At 37.6% G+C, this 24560-nt stretch overlaps 1 protein-coding gene across 1 annotated transcript in view; it reads left to right on the top strand.

The window, feature by feature from the left end:
- The window catches only part of LOC102218074 (Krueppel-like factor 8), a 72722-nt gene extending 55267 nt beyond the window's left edge, over positions 1–17455 (top strand). Inside the window, exons 5-7 of the mRNA XM_023342014.1 lie at positions 5530–5641; positions 9273–9412; positions 10750–17455. Coding sequence (XP_023197782.1) covers positions 5530–5641; positions 9273–9412; positions 10750–10931 — 434 coding nt within the window. The 3' untranslated portion in view covers positions 10932–17455. The remainder of the gene's footprint in view (positions 1–5529; positions 5642–9272; positions 9413–10749) is intronic.
- The last annotated feature ends 7105 nt before the right edge of the window (positions 17456–24560 follow it).

The following is a 24560-nucleotide window of genomic DNA, read 5'->3' as shown; positions in this document are numbered from 1 at the left end:
TTTGCACTTAGGATGTTTTCACACCTGATTGACTCAAATTGATTGCGGACCAAAACTGCAAACAAACTAAACTTTTTGAAAACATGTTCCCCTCCTGCCTGTGGTGGCACTGCACCGAAAACCACTGAAGGAAACGACACAAAAACCTCTGAAGAAGGCACTTCTTCATGAAACGTAAACAAAAATGGAATGGTGTCAGATTTTAGAGGTTGTAGGATTTCTCTTTTGCCTTTGGCAAAAACGCCCATTTCTACCACTAGCACTACAGAATGCCCTGCGCTATGGTCCACTTCCTGCTTTTGGAAAGGTCTCTGATGCAATTGGTATTCTCATATGCATTCCAACCACAGCAGAGTTCAATTCAACCGAGCTGAGACCTAGGTCTGGCAGTGGACCAGAGTTTGCGTTTTTAGTCCGTATCAGAGTTTGATTGCTCATTCACACCTCCCCAAACGAACCAGACTTTCTAGGCAAACGAATGAGAGTTTAGTTAGACTAGATTAAACATGACTGGTGTGAATGCACCCCTTGATAGTAGACAGGTGCTTGCTCCAGGTGCCTAAAGACTGGACTACTGCTGCAAAGATGGAGTAATGCTTACTAGCTATGGGCTGAAAATGTTGTGTTGTTACCTTTCCAATGCTTTAAGTTGTTTTAATGAGATACCAGAAGAAGTTGCATGAACGACTAAATACGTCTTTGGCTGTATGAAGCATATAGAGACAGTTCTTCACCCTCCCTTACTTGTCCTGAAAGCTGGTGTTAAGATCTTCGTTGGTAACAGAAGACTAATAGTTTTAGGAAAACATCTTGGATATTATGTTGTTTTTTTTTTTTTGCAAATCTTTTGTTGCCTGAAATTCAAGATATAACCACTTTCAAAGGAGTCAGACTGTAATGATGTCACGTGTGCACACTGCTGATGTGCCGCTGATCTCATCAAACTGGAGCGAGGATGAGGTTGAATGAAGTGTCGCCCATCCTTGGGTAAACTCTGGGCGTAGACCTGCCTTCACCTCTTTGACTAACTTTTTAAAGTCCCTGTTTGCTTCACCTTGGTTTCTAATTCAAACCAGCATGGCCTCGACTCAGGAATGTAAACGACGGAGGCAGTAACTCTGGAAAATTTCCACAAGACTCTGTGGCGCTCTGACCGGTCTGAAGATGCTCTCAGACTGTTTGTCCTCAGCAGCCTGTGACGTTCAGTGCATGCCAGTAGCTGCAGCGTTCTAATTTATCATCTTTTTTCCTTCTTCCTATTTTTTTTTTTTTACATCCATGTCTCAAACTAGCCCTCTTACTTCCACCCAGTTCCCAGCAGCGACTTTTAAAAATGTCAGGTCAGGATTTCTCAAGGGGTTAAAACTGTTTTTCACTTGTGAGAAAAGTAGAGCTTCTGTTTGAAGCTTTACTGTTTATATGGGAAGGCAATCTTGTTAATACAGAACCATTCATATAAAAGTAAGGCTGTAACTAATGATTATTTTAGTAATCAATTATTATAATTCTGACAATTAATCAATTAACCTGCTAAAAAAAAGAAGAAGAAGAAACATTTCAGAGTGAAGACAATCAGGTTGACTGATAGGGGGAAACGGTGTCTTTAATGAGAGCCATATTTAAGCCAATGTGAACTTATTGGCTTAAACATGTTGTCCTTTTTCTATTAGACTAAACAGCTAAAAGTTGTTTGTGAAATGTAAAAACTCATAGTTACTCTAAAAAACCTCCCCCAAAAACTGTACAACTTTATTATATTTTTGCCTGTGGAGATTGAGATGTTTTCATCTGAGCAATGCATGCCGTGATGATGAGGTGGGCATGCTTTGGAAGACTACGCTCTATAAACTTTTATACACCTGAAATCTGTTGAAATTAATGAACGTTATCGGCTTGATCTACTACTATATTAGCTAGAGCTAACACCATCAGTAGAAGCTAACACCAGTAGCAGGAGCTAACACGATTAGTGGAAGCTAAGGCAAAACCAAAACAAACTGTAACATAAGTCAATAAGTGACAATAAAGCATCTTAAAGCCATTGTAACACACCATTTTAATATATTGAACGAAATGTTTTCATCCCGATGCTAACTGTAAACAGTTTGAGTTAGAAATTGGAGCTCTTTAAATCATATGCTCTTTTTTCCGGCTGACATTTCCAAACAGCAGCTGCACAAACAGCAGCTTTTTCAGCCAACTCTCTCCTCGTCAACCATTTGATTCTCCTCATCTTCATTTCCTCTTGTCATTTCTGCTTTGCCTTCTATTTCAATGCACTCTGGTTCAAATTGAAAGTGCTAAAGGTTAGTCATTGAACAAAAATTACAGAGCTAGCACGGTAGCACCTAGGACATGCTATCTACCAGGGATGGATGGCAGCATAAACATCCGTGGGGTAGTGTTTCATTTAATTTCATAAATTGTATATATTGTTTTCACGTCTACTTCATCCCCTTTGTGCCAGATTAAATCAGATTAGCAGCTTGAAAACCTGATAATGCTCTACAAAAGCACCTTTCCAGATACTTGCAGCATTATTCAAAATTACAGTTTTTGCTGTAAGGACAAACACAAGATACATTTTTTATAATTTTCCATGTCATTGAATGTCTACATTTAGGTAGATTTTAAGAATTTTGAAAGTCCCCCACTTATTTATTTATTTTTCCAGTGTCGGTGTGGTTCATCAGGCCAGGTGGATTCTGAAGACCTTGTGTTGCATATTTAGATTTCTGTCCACATTTTCTGGCAGCACTGGAAGTAAAATGTGCAGCGCACAGATAAAACTTTTTGACGTTTTGTTCAGCCTTGTGTGACTGCAAGGCGAGCAAGCTGGAGGCAGATGACGCTTCGTGCGCCGCGGTGGTGTGTGGGAGGCAAACGAGATTTAAAGCCGGCTGGAAGGGCGCAGAGAGAAAGCGGGCTCCATGACTCTATGAGTTGGGAGGGTCCGGCAGGAAGGATGTGAAGGAGAGGGGAGCGGCTCAGGGGGCTGGACAGGAGACAAGATGGGTTGTTTCTTTCTCTGCCTTTGAAAAAGAAAAGCTGCAGCAACCAGAGGACTGGGGGGGTTGATGATCTCAAGAGACAAAAAGCAAGTCTTTGCTTGGTGTGTATATGCATACCCTCCCCACGTATGCATATACTCCACCCAAATTCCTTGCATCACCCCTCAGACCTCCTCACCCCTTACTGCTCTCTTCAGGCTGGTAGAATTTGAACTGTTGGGTTCCACATTCCTGCAGATAGCAGACGAGGGGGAGGTCACTTCTGTCTCCATTCACTGTATTACTATAAAGTGGCAATCTTGTATAAAAAAAAAGTGTTTACTTTCTTCACTCCTGGTATTGCTGCTTGATCTTTTCAAAAGTATTAAGACTGAATAAAACAAATAATTCAAAGCAAAGCAATGCAGCTCTTAAAACTGCTAAATACATCAGATAATTCTGCACAACAAGATCCATAAAAGTAAAAAAAACCCAACACATTCCTAAATGGTCATATAAGACATCTACACGAAGGTATTGTGTGATGGATAAGAAGCCAGCCAACATTTACATATGGGTGCCAGATAGGATTGTCTCTGTGTTGCGTAATTTCAAAAATAATTATTTCAGGACAAATCTGGGCAGTAATGGGACCTAAATGGGTACTAGATGTTTTATTTAATTTGAACTGATTGCGATTGGACAGAAACCTGCAAACAATGTGTCCAACTGTTTCTGATGATTGGGTGTTTTTAGATCCTCGAAAGGAGTCTCATACAAAACGCCTGACCCACAAACAAGAATGTCTCAGTAAATGGCAATATTATCGTATATATACATATTAAATATCATAAAGTATTTATTGTCAGTGTTCAAAAGTGAAACTTGGAAACTAAAAAAATTTTAATATTGCAAAAAACACTACAAAAATGCATTTTTAAAACAGTAATTATAACCTACGCAATTATGATGAAGGCTGCTGACTTGAAAGTTTTCCAGCAGACAATCACGGACATTTGTTTCGAGGTCAATAAGCCACAAAAGAATATTTCTAGTGGCTAAATTATCAAGCTATTTTTTTGTTTAGCCCTTTTGCTAATGTTGAAAATGTTTAGCACAGTTAGTGTCGCCTACATTAGATTTCTCAGATATATTCTAATGCACTGATTTACTTCGCTGTTTGTGAACTTTCAGCCGATTGAAGTTCAACATCTGTGTTTTTCAACTGTTAAGATTTCTTCACACACTCTTATTTTGAAGTGTGTGAAGACTGTTTACGCAGCGTTCTCGCTCTTTTTTTTCTCAAAACAAGAAACACAGGGAAAAAAAAGAAATCATGGACAGTAGAGATCAAGACATAAATGTAAATAAAGTGTCTTTGGGTATTATAAAAGATGTAAATATATGATCAAATTATAGTAAATAGAAGTTAGCAGTTTAGCATTGCTTCCAATGAATACAGTATTGCTGTAGTTATCTAGTTTTAGCAGAACTAATGTTTATGAACTAACATTCAGAACTAACATTTTTGTGCCCCACCCATTAGATGTTGCTAAAGACGTTGGCTGATTATAGATTCCTGTATCCAGGCATGTAAATGGAAAGCTGAGTGGAAGGAAAAAGTGTGGAAGAAAAGAGTGCACAACACGGATAACTACAGCCATATTGTGATGATGGGTTGTGGCTGGTCTAGCTGTACATTTGTTAGCTTAGGAATCTAAATTTCAGATTTAAATATGAAATAATTTGCTCATTCATGTTGTTTGGTTTTGAACAAGCAGCATACTGTGGTTTTACAGAGCTTTAGCTGAAACAAGCTGACTAGCTGCAAGTCAGTTTAAAGATCTGGCTCAGATCTACAAATCTTTGCAGCCCTGTTCTGTGGGTTCATCACCAGTTGGAGCCTCTTACTTCTTTCTTATTTTCTTAAAAATCACCTGCGACTTTAAAACCTAAGAAATGAGAGGCCATTATTTTCACGCAGAAGAACCAATTCTGACATAATTTTCATCTCTGTGAATGCAGAGAAGCTGAACAAGTCTCGCCATGCCTCTGGACTATCAGGAGATCACAGCTGAAAAACTAACAGCCTCCTGACTTCACAATAAACAGGCATCTGTGAGGAGTTTAGCAGTTTGCCAAGGCTCCAGGAAACCCAACACAGAGATTTATCTTTCACTCAATTACTAATTAGCTTCTGGGAGTAAAGAGGATGCTTCAGGAAGAGTTTCCTTTAACTCTAATGCATTTGAAAATAAACTGTAAAATGTAGGGATAAAGATACAGGGAATCCCAATATGAGGTTTTGCATTAATGCTACAGCTTAGCAGACCACACCCTCTGATACACACTCAGACAGTCTTTGTCTTGCCAAGTTGCCTAAATCCTGACATTGTAATTCTCCAATTAACCCCCTGCTGTTCTATTCTCTGCTTTCCACCCATCCCCACCGCTTTTCCACCTTCCACCGTCTCCACGGTTCCATTCACCTGTTTAAACAACTGATTTATGTTTTCTGTCATCCTCTCCTCTCCTGCAGTTCGCATCAAGCCAGGTTCGACGTCTCCAGTGGAGTATCAGAGTGACAGCGACGCAGAGAGCGGTACAGAGTCTGGATCGGCCTCCCTCAGCGCCCAGAGCATCGACGCAGGGTAAGGGCATCCGTAAGCGCGTCCGTCCGTCCCTCCGTCCATCCCTCCCTCCCTCCCTCAACAAATTTACCTCAGTATCAGACATAGCAAGCAAAACAACAGCTCTCTCTCTACAGGTCCTGTTAAATGTTAAAGTTCATTACAATTAATAGAAGATGGTAGAACTCTGTTTTTATATTGTTTGAAAAGATTTGCAAAGTTGCATTTAAATGAAACAAGAGGCTTATGGAACAGTGTCCAGTTCCATTTCTAAATAAGCCCATAGCATAAATGTCTGGTCATAATGTACTGCTCCTTGTCTGAAGAAACACACACAAAGCACATCAGCAGAAACATGTCGTTCTGTCAAGAATGGTGGTGGAGGGGTCATGCTATAGGCCTACCATAAGCTCTACTGTTGACCATCATATACTGATAAAAATGTCAGATCATCCCACTTGACGGATGTGTTTAATTAGGATTTAGACAAAAAAAAAAAAAGAAAGTCCAAGTCTATTAATTAGCATATGTTTGCAGCCACTGGAGTCGCTCCCTGCTGGTTAACTTTGCACTTAACATATTCATGATGCCTTTTCGCAACATTAATGAGAAGTGGAAGTTTTCACAATACTGTCTTTTTGCAAGTCAATCTCAAAAGGATCTTTAAGCCCATTTTATTTTTTTGCTTTCATCTTGATTTTCAAAATAACTTCTTTAACAAACCTGATTCTCTCTGCTGAAATAAACACCAAATGGTCAAATGTAAGTTTTTCTGCACACCTTAACCAACTAATGATTTTTTTCCCCCAATTATCAGCGAGGAAGCTAACCATTAAAACATGATTAACTCTGCAAGGTGCAGTATGTCTTTGTAAGTCGCTGAAGCTGTTGATATGCCATTAATGCGACGTCAGCTGACTCTAGAAGCCATACTACAAGTCAGCAGGGTCAGAAAGAGAGTGCAATGTGCAGCAGGGTTTATGAGAAATTCGGTCTTTGCGTGGGTCACCTCCTTCGCCTGCAGGCTCCTGACTAATTAGATTACTGCAGCGAAGCCATGACTGGATGCTTATATAACCTTATATAACCCACCATACAGCTGAACACACTGGAGACGCCCAGGCTGCAACACAGGAAGACAAAGTGTGCAGAGAGACTGGAGGTGCAGTCTGTATGCTTCATACAAAGAAGTCTGAGATGTTGCAGAAACACTTCTTGGGGTGTGTGTGTGTGTGCGTGTGTGTGTGTGTGCGTGTGTGTGTGTGTGTGTGTGTGTGTGTGTGTGTGTGTGTGTTAGTGTCCAGTGGGTTCATTAGAAGATCAGCACAGGGTTTCTGCCACACCCGCATGGGCGCGGCACTGTTACTTAACTGTGTTTCCAGGGTGTGGCTGATGGTTTGTTCAGTTCTGTAATCTACATGTGTGTGCATGACGGAGAGACTGCCTTGTAGAAACTCAGCACATTTGTGGGGTATTTTATATTTATAAGGAAGATTATTTGGACAGTTGTGCGTTTGTGTGTCTGTGTGAGAGGGAAAAAAAGGGATTGCTTGTGCGACTGTGTGTTGCTGGGCAGGGCTGTCCCAGAACCGGGGTGTAAACAAGGGTTATGTAAGCAGTTTGCCGTTGCACCTTTTTGTAAAATGGACTTGGAGATCAGTGATTCATTAACCGCCCCCAAAAAATCTTCTGAGACATTTTAAATGGCTGAAAGCTTTATAAATTAGATACTTCAGCAGAAAAGAGAAAAGTAGATCAGAGTGAAATTAAGAAGAGATGGTTTCTGTTTCAGCACCGGCCTTGTTCATTTGAGGAAGACAGAAAAGAATAAACGGAATGATTTGAATACATGACGAAGAGAGACAGGTTAATGGTAAAATACAGTAGGTTGTCTTGAGAAGCTGTTGGAGAGTGAATGTGTGACGCCACCTGCTGGGCAGAGATGAAACTACAACATTATTCATATTCACAGAACTGATGCCTGGTTATATTTTAGAAAAACAACAACAAAAATCTTCTCAGGACTTTCCTCTTAACTAGAAAAATCAGCATTTTTGGAGAAAGCTCAAAGGGAGTTCTCTAAGCCAAACTGATGACCTCAGCTGAAGAAAGAACTTCAAGGGTTACGTAATGCAGTTTGCCATCACACCTCTGTGTAAAATGGACTTGGAGATCCATTTATGGTAGCTTTGTTAGAAAACAAAACTACCATAAATATTCAAAGAAAAACCTTCACAGATACGTAGAAATATACTGAACAATCAAAGCATGAGCTAAAGCCAAAAATTGTTGAAGAAGTTGATATCTGAACCTGATCAGCAGACTAACATGAGAGCTGATGGCTGAAAAACTGAATGAAGTCAAAGTGAAATCCATTGATATTCAAAGGGTAGTACTTTCACTGTTCTTAGGCCCCTTGTGCTCACAGGCCTTTAACAGTTAATAAATTCATTACTTTCATGCACTTATGCCTAGATGTACCTTAGTCTACCTTAGTCTTTCCTGCTCTACATTGATTAGTTGTCAAACTATATATTTGACAGCTTAACTCAGCTTCCTATGCTTAACTTCGGATAATATGAGTTACAACAACATACAATTTCATTTTTGGATTATTAGAATATTTTTGAATTGAACTGAATGCCTGTTAGCTAACTGTTTACCATGCTAACAGCAGCTTATATGTTATAATTAGCTGAAATGCTAAAATGAGCAGCTCTATTATGGTTGCTAACATTTAGTTAAGTTCAAATCAGTTCACGTGCTACCATTAACTAACACTCTAACATTAACATGTTGGCTAACACTAACGTGTTAGCTTATGCCAGCCAAATCTCTTATGCTAACAACAGTTTATATGCTATCATTATTTAAAGGACCCTTACTTACACAATTAGCAGAAGAGGTTCATGTTTAATGATGCTCCAGCTCATGTTATAGTTTCACAGGCAAAGCTGTAGCAGTAGTTTCTTCTATAACCATTACTGTAACTAGTTTTAACTTTGGAACCTGCTGTCACTGAAGAACTTTACTGTTTCAGAAATAGCACTGCAAGTGTAACTGAGAAAAACACAACAGGCAACTTTATATATAAAATACAGTGGTGTTTGCACATAAATATAGATGTTAGCATAAACAAACTCAATCTTTCCTGTTCTGTTGTGCCATCTGGTCCCAGTGTGCTGGTACTCCAACATTCTTCCAGTGAATAAGCTACATGTTTAAACTGATAAGTCTCTCACAAAGGAAATGCTGAGCCAAGGATACCCTGGCCATTTTCCAGTGAGAGACAGATGAAGGTTGGAAATGAGCTAAAATTGATTTTCCCTTTCATTTGTGGTCTAAAATCCAATACAATAATAATATATCCTACCTCCCATACACTTTCTGGCATTATCAAAGTCAACCAGTCACAGACGGTTTTGATTAGCTTTCTTCTTCACTTGAAGAAAATCACTAAGTGGTGGTGTTGCTAAGGTAGAAGACTGGGTTTATGGGATGTTTTGACTTCCATAAACCCAGGACTTCTCTAATACATTGATATGATTTTTTATTTTAAAAACAGGTTACACAAACTGACATGAAATAAAAAAATGGTATTGTATTTTCACCGTCCAGCATCACTAACTCCTACTTGCATCTTTCTGTCCAGGTCAGTTATAGACTTGGAACCTGTTGATCCTGATACACTAGACCTAAAGCGGCGGCGGATCCATATGTGTGACTATGAAGGTTGTAAAAAAGTTTATACCAAGAGCTCTCACCTCAAAGCCCACAGGAGGATACACACAGGTAAATTTTTTTTTTTTTTGCATGCTCGTTCTCACTTATAATTAAATGCGACACAATCAGACTTCTGTGTGAACAATTTAAAGCAAGTGAATGACTGAAAAAGTTGTTGAGCTACTTTGATTGGATTTATCTGAAAAAAAAATCAAATGTAAAACTATTAAATATTTTCATATGTTACATAGTAACTTGTTGAAATACTACCGGAAATGCAAAAAGTAAACATATTTGTATGCTTAAACACATATTTACGGTGGCCGACAGGTGCAAATGTGCAGCAAAAGAGAAAACATGCAAACAAAAAAAAAACACGCGCACAAATTAAATGCGGCAAGCAAAAAGCGAATAAAATGCAGCAAACAAAAAAGAAGACACCCCCGAATGAAATGCAGCAAACAAAAAGTGAGACGCAAACAAAAAAGAAGACACCCCCGAATGAAATGCAGCAAACAAAAAGTGTTGAAAACGGAAGTGCTCCAGACCACTAGGGGGAGTCAAAGAAAATAGTATTCATTTCTATGGGACCAGATGCAAGATTCAGAGAAAGAAATTTGAAAGAAAGTAAAGGTATCTCTCTGAATCTTGCATCTGGTCCCATAGAAATGAATACTATTTTCTTTGACTCCCCCCCTAACACTTTTTGTTTGCTGCATTTCATTCGGGGGTGTCTTCTTTTTTGTTTGTGTCTCACTTTTTGTTTGCTGCATTTCATTCGGGGGTGTCTTCTTTTTTGTTTGCGTCTCTCTTTTTGTTTGCTGCATTTTATTCGCTTTTTGCTTGCCGCATTTAATTTGTGCGTGTTTTTTTTTGTTTTGTTTGCATGTTTCTCTTTTGCTGCGCATTTGCACCTGTCGGCCACTGTACATATTCCACAAAATTGCTGCGTATTTTTTTTTTTATTTGTTGGTAGTGATTTCTTTTTTTTCCATCAAACAAATACACTTATTAGACAAAAACTGTCTGTTATTGCCTTTAAGTTGTGCACGTTAAAAAACGTACTTTGCATGTGAAAGACTAAAAATGCTGCATGTCTTTTGGCCCTCCTGGATTTCCATACATGAGGAGCAAGGGAGCCAGGATTTATCAGAGTTGTGACAGAATACGTGTCGAGTTTGTGTGATTTAAACACACACATCATTAATTATTGTTAGATACACAGTATGTGCTCACATCAGTCTCACTGCACACCCAGAGTCGGTTTTTGAGCAAAACTGGAGGAAAAGTGAAGGTGCTAAGACATCCACATTCCTCTTGGGTGTGATGTCCATGTATGAACTATATATAGTTTAGATGCCTGATGCTCCTGCTTATGTAACAATGATTTTTGTGTTTATTTCTAGGAGAGAAGCCGTACCACTGTACTTGGGAGGGCTGCACCTGGCGCTTCGCCCGCTCCGACGAGCTCACCCGACACTTCCGCAAGCACACAGGAATCAAACCTTTCCGCTGCACGGAATGCGACCGCTCTTTCTCCCGGTCTGACCATTTGTCCCTTCACCGCCGCCGCCACGTGATGATGTGAACTCCCCTCCAAAACCAGCCCATTGAACCGACCTCTGACCCTCTCGGGTTCCCAGAGTCTAGACAAGAGCCTCCACGTTGTTCCACGTTTTGCGTCCAGGATTTCTAAACACAATTTGCAGAGGGGGAGCAAGAACACTTCCTCCTTCTCTCCATGTTGAAATTACAGGACAACTGGGAGAGTGTCTGTGCATATGTGTTTATGCATGGTGGATTTATTAATTATCTTCATTGTGCACCCCAGTTCAGTCCTATCTCTACAATCCAGAACTCAGTTTTTGAAAGAATTGGAAAAAGAAGACGGGACTGAAACTCACTCATTCATCCATCCATCCATTAGTCCATCCAAGGGAGAGGAGGAAGAGTAGGGGATACAAAGAGGTTGTTCAGTGTTTTTTTAAAACCTAATGTAACTTGGATGTCACTTCAGTTGCTCTTTTCTTTCTTTCTTTTTTCATTCTGAATTCAGTTTAAGTCTGGAGTTGGTGAAGAGTTGTTCAGTCGCTCCTCAAAGAGTCCAGGAACCTTTTCAGGAATGTTGACGTATTGAAAAGTACGCACTATAGAGTTGTTGGTCGGGAGTCGTTTTGCATGGATTACTGCATCGATGCAGCGTGGCACATAGGCGACCAGAAGGTGGTTTATAAATGACCTTTAGCTCGCCTTCATTGGTGGATCTGGTTTATCTCATCTTTTAAGTCACATCATAGTAAATGTTTACTCCAGATTTTTAATGAAAGGAGGAAATTTAACTGACCTCCTGGGGTTCCTTGCAAACGCAGCCTCAAATATTTATGGATAAAGTACTTTGCTGACTCCATGTTGCAAACCCACCTGCAGCAGCTGAAGTGACATCTCTGGCATCCTGGTCCTCAAACCAACCCACCTTCCCGCCTCTCCTCGGTACATGGAGCTGCAAGACTGTGAACTTTTTAAAGACTGATTTGTTTTTTGCTTTTTTCCAGTGTATCAGTCACGTTGTTTTTGTTCTCCCTTCACCTCTCCCTCGGGCGTGCACACACACTTTTCCAATCCTTCTTCGGCAACAGTATTTGCTTTATATGCATTCTTATTGGTGTTTTACACAAAAAAAAGAAAGAAGGAAAGCTAGATCTTCGGTGAACACTTTGTTTTCTTCTTCCTCCAGGTTTGCCAATCTGAACAGTAACGGCAACAAAAAAAATAAATAAGTCAGATCCTTTTTGTTGATTTTCTGAGGCTGTGAAAAAGACGGAGCAACACAAGTTGTTTAATAAGACAAACTCTTCATGCAGGGAAATATAATAGGGGGGACTTTTCAGATTGTGTGTTAGTTGCCTGCGTTTGTGTGACTGTGGGTGAGTTTTGAGAAAAAAAAAACAAAAAAAAACTAGAAATAATCAGAAATGAACATTTTTACGAGTGTTTATTGCGGGCATTTGTCAACGTTCTTTTACCTCTTGCCCGTTGAGCCTTAATAACTGAAGTCAATCTGTAAGGGCGAAACCAGAACCACTGAGACGAAGTTTGCAGTCCAAACCGTGACGTAATAAATCAAATAAATCATAAATCCAGCAGCTTTAGGAGGTTTTCTTAGGCCTGGTCCACACGTAGCCGGATGTCATCCACACGTAAACTCAGTTTAATATCATTAAAATCGATTTGTGTTTCATTGACCCTGTATTCTAGCACGGTTACTAAAAGTAGCTCAACCTTTGTTTTCTTTTTTTTTTTCAAAAAATATTTTTAATTCCAACCAAATACATTACATCGAAAGATTTTCAACACAATAAAGACGAATTATGACGTATAAATAATATAAATTAACCACAATCATCGGCAATATTGCTGTTGATGTCTAGAAATATACCATATAAAATAAATTAAGCAAAAAAAAAGTTCAATATATACATAAATGAGTAAAATGAAATAATGTGCACCTTTTAGTTTGTTCAAATACTACTATTTTCTTAAATGTGCAAGAGAAATCAAATACATATAAAGGGTCTGTTACAATGAAAATAAAGAATATAAAAAAGGGCTCTGCTTATGAGATAAAGTTACATTTATTTTCGTTTATTAATCCTTAAAGCAGCTCAACCGCTCTGTCCACACAAATCCTAATGCCATGTTTTATTCCTTACAGGAAGTCGTGGTTGTTTTGAAGGATGTAATTGGCTGACATAGATTTCAGCTTTGCCCTACACTGCCCCCTATGGGTTTGGCATGTTTGAAACAACGGTGAGTGGTGTAATTCAGCAGGTTCGTGTTGATGAAGACCTTTCTTAAACACATACTGTGGACACAATGTTATTTTTTTCAAATGATGTGGCAGAAATACTTGTTTTTATAAAGACTCGGCTACGTGTGTTCAAGACCTTAAAGACAGGGAAGAAAATGTGAGGATCTCCACTAGATTAGTTTCAAAATTCATTTTGTGAATGTGTAGCACCAGAAATCGCTCCATTTTGCGCCTCATGTTCATATTTGTTGAAACATCCAGTGGCGTACGTCAGGTTTTGGCTGTAGGTCGTCTGTCAGAGGTTCTGAATGAAATTACAGGCACTGTGCCGGGCTGTCAGGGTCCATCACGCCTTTGGGTTCAGACCACGGGGAAACTAAAGTGCTCTCCTCACTAGCATTTCTACCCCAAAGGAGGTCAATCCTCTCAGTAAATATACAGTACGCTCCACAAAATACTGAGCAAATCTGGATTTAATGGGTTTTTTGTTTGTTTGTTTTTGTTTTTCAGTGCTGTTCAGCACACAAATCAAACTGTTGGTGTTTTGGAGCAGAACTGATCCTGTGTACATGTCTTAAACAGGCTGGTTTCCAACCCCTGACCTGGGCTGAACTTGATTATGCAACAAAACGCAGACCTCGCTCCATGCGCTGTTCTGTTCAACTCAGTAAGTAGAGCACTAGCTTGGTAGTTTGAACTCACAAGAACCTTAAAAATGGGGGAACGTCAGGATAGGAGCCCGTGTTGTTGAGCAAAGCCAACAGATTCAAAGTTTTTATGGAGGCTTCGTTGGCGATTGAAAAAAACCTCTTTTATAGTTCTGGTCTGTTCATGTGCAAAAAAAAAGAAAAGAAAAAGATATTCTGTTTATAGACCATACAGATTTTTGTCATCATTTAAAATATTCGAATGTGAGAATGCAAAGTTAGTGAATGAAATGGACATGCAGGTTTCCTGTGAGCTGAGTGCATGCTGGGACGAGGGCAGGTTGTTGCTTGATCTGCAAACTGCAAAAGAAGAGCAATCCAAATACAGTCACTGGATCTGATTCTGGATTTTAACGTGTTTTGCTGTAAATCAGTGGAAGCCAGTTAAAAGAAATCTGAAAAATTCTTCACATAAAAACAAATGTTTAAAATCCTAACTCAGTTCAGTCACTGGTTTGGAGGGACATTGTTCTTTTTACTTGAGCAGACCAACACAATAGTCCCAGTTTTCTTATTATCCCCCCTTGCTTCAAGTAAAAAAAGAAAAAGTTACTAAGCACATCTTTTTAGAAGAGTTTATGCATTTGATTGCAATTTTCTTTCTTTTGTAAACTGTTGATAAGACATTAAGGACAAATAATTAAAAGAAATCCATGTACATAACTGTATATAATCAGAAAGTGCAGAGTAAATGTAATGGGTGAATTTCTATTTTTAACACTGACTAGATAATGTGAAAAAAAAAAAAGTTTTTCTTTTTCTTCCTTTGTTGGTTTGATGACAGTGTTTCATCATGTGTGTTGTCCCCCCAAAATCTAATACATTTGTTTCGTAGTTTCTTAAAAAGTGGTCCCACTTGTGTTGTGCACACTTGTGTTGCATGGAGAATAGATTTGTTTTTTCTTATAGTGACGTTGGTGAGCATGTAAGTGCGTGTGAGACAGTTTGGGCAGGGTGAGGATTTTTTATTTAAAAAGACGAACAGGGTTTTTATTTTTAAATAGTAAGAGAGCTTAATATTTTATCAGTGGACCTGATTTGAATTCTGTCACACAAAAAGCACTCAGATGTTGTCGGTGAGGTCAGGTGTGGTCAAAAGAAACAGACTTACTGGGGGTTAAATCAGAAGCTAGCTTCACATGTTTTACTTCTGTAGAAAGTTTGAAAAGTTCCCAAATAGTACATAAAAGATTGTTGTTATACAAACAAAATACATTACCACAAAAAGATTTCAGCCATAGAAGCAAAATGATCTTTAACTTAGATGCTACATAAACTTAGCTCACTAGCGTTTAAGGAGGGTTGAAGTAACAATTGTGAACTATTTTTCTTTAGAACATGTTTTTTCAATCTAGTTTTAGATATTAATGTCGCCATAAAACTCAATCAAAAGACAAAATTCTTCCGAGAAATATCAATTATAACATGGCTAAATATTCTGTTGAGGCAAATGAAGCAATACTAGTTTGTGATTCTTGTAACATTTCAGCTTTTAATTTCACATTTTTTACATTTTAGTTTTCTTTTAGTTTAAAAATACCATTGAACATATAGTTTTATCTAGAGACGTTGAAGAGATTACAAGTCGTCTTCTACTAACTCTAAATAGGTAGCTAATTCACTCAAATGCAACACTAGTTGGTAATATCAAAGGTGGACCAGAAAAAAATTCAAATTTTCTTGCTTAATAGGTGTTTCTCAAACTTCATGCAGTTGTTGATCCCAATGCTGAAATGCATAAAAAAATGAAAAATCAAACTAAAGAAGCTCAATATTGAAGAAAGAGGCACAAAAGCTGACATTTCCAGTACTTTACCAATTCATAATTTTTTAAAGCTAAGCTATACAAATGCTCTAAAATTATAAATTATGTTTTAAGTCGGAGAACTATTACAATCCCTGACCAATAAATCTATCTGCAAGCTAGTTTACACACATGCTGTCTAACTTTAGTTCACTAAAGCATTTACTAGCATTTATGATGGAGTAAGAAATCAAATGTTAATTTTCTTTTTTATTGGAAGTTTTTCAATTTATTAGCTACAGTTGGAGATATAAATTCCATTATCTAAATGTGAGAGACACTCTTCACTAAGAAGCAACGTGTTTTACACTGCTGTGACCCCACCGAATCTGGTTTATTACTCAGTAAAGTCACCCAAAATGAATACTTGAAACTATTGTGATTATTATTTCAGCAGTATCGTGGAGCATCCAGATTAAATGTTTGTAGAAACATTTTAAATCAAATATGTTTTGGCTAAGGCAAACGTATCAGAGTCGGATAAAACAAAACTTTATGGCAAACTAGAACTGAATTCTGTTAGAAAACAAGCAAGCTGTGTTTTTATCCTTCACCCCAGATCTTAAGTCCCTTCATTTTAGAGAGTAGCACTTTAGGGAAAATACTTAACAAGCACAAGAAATCACAGAAGCTTTTGTGAGCAAAAACACTTTACACCTATAGAGTCACACTGAGGAGAGTCAGTAAACACCTGGTCATGACGACTCGGACAAAATGTGTTACTGTGGGATTTGGAGGGTTAAATGTCCAGAGTGAAACAATGTGAAAAAGTATTTGCTTCCTCACAAATTTTGTCGGGTTTTGGCAAACTAAATATTTCACATCAGCAAACAAGTTTAATTATCAGACAAAAATGACCACAGAAAATATAAAACGCTGTTTTTAGATGATTTAATTTGAGATAGGCACAGTATGAAAAAGGAGTTGCTCCCCAAGTCAAATTATTGTCTCTATATTATTTGCAGTACTTGGCAATGAGCCTTTTATGAGACTTTGGAAGAATTGTGGTCCTTTTAAGTATAACTCAGAGCATGATGTGTTGCTTATTGAAAATGTTTAGCCTACTTCATGCTGTCTGACGGGTTCTTTGGAGGTAATTCCTTGATTCTCCAGGTCTGATTTGATCACATCAAATTCAAAATTTAAATGGACCTTTCCAAAAAATACTGATCATCTTGCTACAAAAAGTATGGAACAACTTCTTTCAGGATATTAAAATGCATTTAATGATATAAAACCTTTAAAGCTAAACCAACATAAATATGTAAGAGAGCAAATACTTTTTCATTTTTCTGTTCTGGTTGTTTTTTCTTTATCAAATCTTTTGTTAGTCAATATTCCTTCAGAGGTGTTTTTGTCTTTTTTTTTTTTAATGTACACAACCGGGGATGTTCATCTGTGAAACATATTTTTAGAGTTTGACCCCTGCTGAGACGTCACCGCCCGTGTCCGTCTGTGTGCCTCGACCCACCGTGAATCATTTCTCCCGCAAAACCCAGAACTTTTAGGTATTTTCTATTTGAATGCAGTAACTTATGGGCCAGTAGTGTATTTACTCAGTGCAATGCAGTTATCATAATAATACAATTATCTCTTAGTTTCTCTTGATTTCTATTTTTATTTGTACAGAACAAAAGTGTAAAGATCAGTGCGGAAAACGTGAGCTTTTTGATACTGTGACTCATGGTGTTTAAAAGTCGCTTTCTCCCTGTACAGTTGTGATTATTTTGACCCCCTTTCTTCCCTTTCTTCTTCTTTTATAGAATAAAAAAATGTTTTTTGGTGCGATTTCACGCCTGCTGTCTCTGTGTTGTTTCTCATATTGCAAATTCACAGTGAGAAACAATCGAGTCAAAATCAAGTGGAAAAACAAAACAACAACTACCTAAGTTACTGGATTTTTATCGAAACCAGCAACTGAGAGGGTAACACCAGTTACTGGTACTTCAGGTTGTACTGGCAATGCATGAAGTAAGTTTTCCTTGAACTGTTACTAAGCACAATTTTAAAGTTATTTTAAGATTGCACAGTGTTAATTTATTCCTCCACATTTCTAAATGTACAGTATGGTACTTTGAAGAAATAGAAAAGCACTTCTTGCTAATATACAATTCCACAACAAATCATTAGGGCCAGACAAAGAGGATATCTTAAATATATTACAAGAATAAAGTCATAATTTTATCAGAATTAAGATGCAACATTACTAGAAGAGGGAAAATAACTGAAAAAAAGCTTTGATATATTTAGGTCTGATGTGACCAGATTGGCTGGTCTATGCAGTTCTTTCTTTGTAATGAACACAATCGTTTGCACAATTGCTTCAGGTTCTGCCTGCTGATCAAAATTTGATACAGATTTATTATAAAGGATTAAGTATTTTCTGATTTGTAAAAAACAATACTAAATTATTACTTGACAAGATGCCCAAACTCCTACATTATTTTTAATGTAGGAGTTATTTTTTTCATTAATTGATTCACCTAATATGGCGACTTTATTCTCACCTGATAATGATGTTATTCTTGTATTATTGCTACTTTATGCTCATATTATTACAAATTTGTTATAAAAATACAACATTTTTCAGATTTGTATTTGTACAGAACAATGTATCCAGGTGACATGTAAATGTGACAACGTATAAAAAGTCCAACAAATAAAAGCATCAGATTTGGGGTTATTTAAATTCGTACATAGTCCCAGAATTTTATTTCATTTTATTTTAAATTTGGCATTTGGCAGGACAGTTATTCCTGCCATGTTAGCGTGCGAGACCATTAGTTATGTGAGATCATTTAATATGAAAGACACAAAAATAATCAGATGTTGAGATTGCGTCCACAAGAGGGCGCCACGTATAAACATAAGAGTGGAAAAGCCAAGAACCAAACACTTGTCTGTCTTCAAATCTTTCATTTGTTGTGATTTGTTATTGATGTTCAACAAAAATAATGTGTGTTTTCAAAAACATCCTGACCTTTACTTAAAGAATTGAAAACCAATATATTTAGTTCATTTGCAGCAGGACAAACAGTATATCCAGCACACCAATCTAATTCATAGAAAACTCTCAGAAAGACATGCTGGATGTCAACAACAGAAAGTTGTCTAAAAGAAGTGAAGAGGCTCCTCACTTTACTTTTTAACCCAAACAAGTTTATTGGCTCCAATCAGTCCTGATCGGGTCAATCATTAACACACACACACACACGCACACACGCACACACGCACACACACACACACACACACACACACACACACACACACACACACACACACACACACACACACACCCACACACACACACACACACACACCCTGGCATTCACTGGATTTTTGCAGATGGAGACATTTATGGGCCATATAAATGCAATAAAAAAAAAATCTTTGCTGCTTGATGGCTTGTTGACATGCATTCCGATGTCAGGTCACTCCAGTGTGTCTCTGACTGAGGAGCACTTTTAATCAAAAAACAAAACTCCCACATTAGAACAGAAAAAAATAAGTACATCAGGTTTTTATTATTTAGATCAGACTAAAACAGGTTTATGTGATAGAAAAACAAATCAACTGGATAGTTTAAGTATCCAGTTGATACTTAAACTATCAACTTTAGTTTAAGTTGAAGTATAAGTATTTTTAAATTTTAAAAAATACTTAAAACATTTAAAGTCTTTTTAAATACTTTAAAAATACTTTATTTTGAAAGTATTTCCAAAACGTTTTGGAAAGAGGCTCCAAGAGAAGAACATGTTTTTTTGTTTTGTTTTGCTTTGTTAGTTTATTTTGTGTTCAATCTTGTCTCTGGTTATGTTTTCTTTTGAATTGTGTAAACCAACAAAAAAGTTCCAACAAAAAATATCAATGAATAAATAAAATCAAATCTCCTGGTGCCAAAATGAGCTCATGAGATAACAAGTACCTCGGACCCCACAGCATCACACCTCCTCAACAATAAGTCCTGAACAAGGCGTAAAATGCTTTTTGTAACACATTTATTTATTGTTTTAGCAGATTTTTAGTTTTTTTTGTGACTCTTTCTGTCCCTTTGGAAGACAATGAAGCTGTGTTGGAGACTATTGGACTTTAATGTTTCTGAAAACGTTCGGGTTAGGATCCTCTGATGAATGCTTTCCTGAGCAAAATAAGAGCAAACTTAATGAGAAGATGCTATTCATAGGCCTTCTGTTTTCCATATCTGATAGAGATATTCCTGCAGCAGGCGTTTTGCTTGCAGCCACCCTCAGGCCTGAAAACTTACATCCACAGCAGAGCATCACAGGGTTTCTTGGAAGCAGCTTTTCCACAGCTCATTGTCACGATGGGCCACCAGTCCAAACTGATTCCTGAAGCTTTCTGAGAATGGATTGTTGTCTCAGCAGCATAACCAACGTATAGATGGTGTCCTGCAACATGTCGGTGCAACGCAGCCAAACAGACCAGTTAGTCGTCCGTTACATCACGTAACGCTCTGTGGATTTGGTGGATCTTTTGTTAAGGCAGCTCTTTGCCAAACGGTGGATTTAGGCAAACAATGCAGCTGAGCCCTGCGTGTCAGAGCGAGAAGTCACAGTCTGCAGGCGCTGAGGGCTGTTTTGACATATTTTTTTTTTTTTTTTTGGCTGCCTTCCCTATTTCCACCATCGCACATGTCATCCAGGCATGGCTCGGAGAGCAGTTTCCAAACGAAACAGTGTCAGAGTGTTTAAAACAAACAGCGGCATGCAGAAGCAGGAGCTGTGTCCCTGTGTGCAACAGAGGCTCAGGCCGTTCAGGCATCCTCTACCCTGAAGGTTTGGCAGGCAGGGACACCTGCCGGGTTGTCCCACTTCAGCATCTCTGACATTTCAAGTGTTCTGAGAAGAGAGGAGAAGCGTCTCTCAGATTTCTGATAAAGCATTTCAGGGAATTTCACCGTGAACATCCTGAGTGATGAGTGCTGGCTTTTGTTGGAACAAGTCACTCGCGTCAGGGACTGTTGAGCGGATGTGTTTTGTCAATTATTGTGGCAAAAAATCTGAGAGGAAAAGTTTAATCAAACCTCCTGTCAGTTCTACACTTCCACTGCATTACATTTTAGGACATAATTAAGTCAAATTAACTTATGAACTTGAAAGAGATTCTTTGTTTATTGCTGATCAAAATAAGAAACAAATATTAAGTATTAAGTACTTAATATTAAGTACTCTGGCTTTTTTCCAAGGCCCATGTGCGCATGGTTGTGTGTTCTGTCTGTTTCTGTGTTGCCCTGCGACAGACTGGCGACCTGTCCAGGGTGACCCTGCCTCTCGCCCGGAACGTTAGTTGGAGATAGACACCAGCATCCCTCCTGACCCCTCTAGGGACAAGGGTGTTAGAAAATGGATGGATGGATGGATGGATGGATGGATGGATGGATGGATGGATGGAAACTTCTGAACCTTGACTGTAAGAGAGCTAGCAGTGCAGCTAACCTAAAGCACTGCTCACAAACATTGCTTAAGCCAATGTTTAAGCACTACACTAATGGGGTATTTAGCAAATCTATACTAAACTGCTAACTTAAATATAAACGTCTAAGTACTTGAGGAGTTCTTAACAGTCGATAACCAAAACTTCAACTTACTTCTGAATGTTTACAAAATAATTAAGATCAATTTTAGGGGGAAGTTGGTAAAAACCTTACAGCACTAAATAGCTCAACAAATTGCTAGCTACCAGCTAGCTACAGATAGATAGATTGTTAAGTAGCCTATCTATTTAGTGTGTCTGTCACTACTAATTAAACCCGAAGAAATAATGTTTCAAAATAACATAGACAAGTTTAATAAATCTTAGTAATAATAATAAATATAGTAATAATAAATTACCAAAGCAACAACATGAAAGACTGATGGCGGTAGTGAATGCCTGTGGGAAATATCCTACATGTTTTTAAAAATGTATTTATAGCCTTTCTGTACTTTCTGTTCCTCTGAGAGACAGTTAAGTTCAAGCAGTTGAACAAGTTTTAACAGGAACCTGTTGTGGAATGAGCCATGTGCTCTGCTGTCAGCTTCACCACAAAAAAATAAAAATAAAAAAGTAGCTGAGCAGAAAATGGAAGAGCGACTGATGGTTGTAGATAAACAGGTGAGTCATCCGTGTGACTGTAGCCGAAGCTCTGCTGGTGCCTGTCCTCGACAACAATCTGCTGGTTTGCAAATATGCAATAAAAAGTAAAAAAAAAACAAAACCAAAAAAATCAACATTTACTGAAACTAGAATATTTAATGACACTAAATGATAGCACTGTCAAAACTGTACAATGGTTTGAAAAAGTCTTCATAAACCTTAAATTTGATCATACTTTGGAAGAAATAAGATAAAAGCCTTTTGGTGTCCCACAGTGGAGCAATTCCAGTGCAACAGCCACAAAATGACAAACAGTCAAAGCCTGTCGAGTAAAATATCTAAAATAGAATTAACAATAGCATACTATTGTACATCAAGAGCAAAATTACAACATAAAACACACAGTTATTAAAAAATAGCTGCTCCAAGGAAATGTGCAACTGAATAGGATAAATAAATTTTTTTACAAAATGTGCATATTTGTGTTTTAAAAACAACAGACTATTGACAATAAGTGACAGTAGAACTGTGCAAACCGAGATGTGCAAATACCAGCAATAAATATTATTTAAAATGAGTAAAGTGTGGAAATACCAGCAGGGATGAAAACACTTGAAGAGTTTCTTGGAGTCTGACAGTTTATAGGAGGAAGGATCTATGATGACACTCCTTTGTGCACTTTGGATGCAAACCACAGACCAACACAAAGTAAGGGAAGTCTACAGACTATAAAAGACATGTTGTTTTTTAATGTTTCACTGAAAATCTGAAAAGTGTGATGTGTATTTGTGTTCAGCCGCCCCCTGAGTTAATAGAATTACCTTCCACAGTAAGAGTTGAAAGAATGTTTGGTTTTTGATGGAGATTCAAATGCAGGCAGGATTGAGGAAGTCTCAGGATGAAAGTTATGGTTTAAAAATACAGAATATAGTTCTGGTTTCCCTCCATTTTGTCTTGTACATATAAAGTTGAAACCAGATATTTACATACACTGAATAAAAGGACACAAACAATGTTTTCCTCAATGTCTGAAGTTAAATTGTACCAAACTTTTCTTGTTTTAGATCAGCTAGAATTACCAAAATTATTTATATTTCGGAAAATGTCCAAAAAATTGGCGAGAACAATTTTTAGACATTTCGTTGTACCTTTCTCAAATTCCAAATCGTACATGCAGTCAGCCAGTATCAAGGAAGACTGATTTTTTAAAATGCATGACTTGGGTCAAAACGTTTGGGTCTGACAGATTAAGTGATATATTTGAGTTAATTGGAGTCACAAGTCAATTTTGAGTTCAAAGAAAATTTCAGAAAAATGTTTTTCTAATTTACCAAGTAGAACAATTTTAAGTAATTCTAACAAAGTTAAAACTAGAAACGTTTGGTGTGATTTAACTTCAGACAGTGAGAAAAAAATCAGCTTGTGTCTTTTTATTCCATGTGTGTAAATATATGTTTCCTCTGCATAAGGAACACATTCCAAATGATCTGGATGTCTGGTCTCTGAGGCTCCAGACTGAAATCATCTTGGCACAAACCTAATGACAGAGTACATTTGGGTCTTCATGCACTGAATTACTCTTTGTATTTAATTGTTCCGTCAGAACATCATGCACCTCTGTATCTTGCACCGCCGCTTTGCTAGCGGCATCAACTTTCATGAGTTGCAAAAAAAAAAAAAAGTCTCTGCGACTTGAAGAGCCGGAATGGAGCAGAGGAGTTGACACAACGGAGCAATTAACTCACAATCAAACTTACATCTTCCTGTGAAGACAATGTGGTTGACACGATGTGGAAAGTAAAATAAAAATGCAATTATTAAAAAAAAAGAAACGGGTCATCAATGGAATTTTTAGATTTCTGATGATTCAAAACATGTCGGCAAGTCAATACAGAAATGGTTCAAAGTACACAAAATCAGCCATCTCAGAAATCTCCATCTCATCCCTAAAGACATGACTGTCCGGTTAGCTAGTCTCGCTAATCTGCACTCAGGTATGAGTGTGTGCATGAGGCAGGGAGGACATTTTAATTTTTTTTTTTTTTTTTTTTCACTTTACTCCACCAATCAACCTTTGAACACAGTTCAAAATAAGCAACACTAAGAATTTGAAATAGTTTCCAAAAATCTTTTATTATTCTGTTGCAACATCACTGCTGCACAAACAGAAAGACACACAAACCATTGTTCTTTAGAATTTGTACATCAACAATTTGATAATTCTCTTACACACATTAGGTATCAAAACAAAATTAAACAAACTCTCACAAACAACCAATCTAAAATCCCATTAGTTTTAAAAAAAAAAAGGAAACAAAAAAATATTAATATTATAATAGTAAATAAAACAAATATTTACAGAGACTTTGGTTAAGACTGCAGTTATGTACACAGTGGGTTGGTCTCTTTAAAAGAGAGAGACAGGAGAACTTTCTTCCTTGGTGACAAAATAAGAAAAAACAAGTACAAGTAGAACAATCATACTGTTGAAATAACAGGAAGGTTTTCACTTAAATCAATTAATCAGACAGCCAGCCTCCATGGAGTGAAATCTTTCATTGGGATCAGTCAGGGCAATCGCAAACATTTCTAGAACTACTCAGGTTTTGAGCCACTAATTTAAATTGGGCCAAGATCAGAAGCCAAACAGCAAGAGAGAAAAGGATGGAGATACAATGATCTCGTCCACCAATCACGCACTACATACACAAACTATGAGAAGGTGTTTTTATCTTAAATATTTTACTACACTTGAAATAAGACAGAACTTACGAGTAACTTTCAGCAAGATATAAATCTTGT

The sequence above is a fragment of the Xiphophorus maculatus genome, chromosome 11 (genome assembly GCF_002775205.1).
Source record: "Xiphophorus maculatus strain JP 163 A chromosome 11, X_maculatus-5.0-male, whole genome shotgun sequence".
In the NCBI taxonomy this organism is placed as follows: Eukaryota; Metazoa; Chordata; class Actinopteri; order Cyprinodontiformes; family Poeciliidae; genus Xiphophorus; species Xiphophorus maculatus.
Note: the sequence above shows the minus strand (reverse complement) of the source record. Positions and strands in the feature narration are given on the sequence as shown.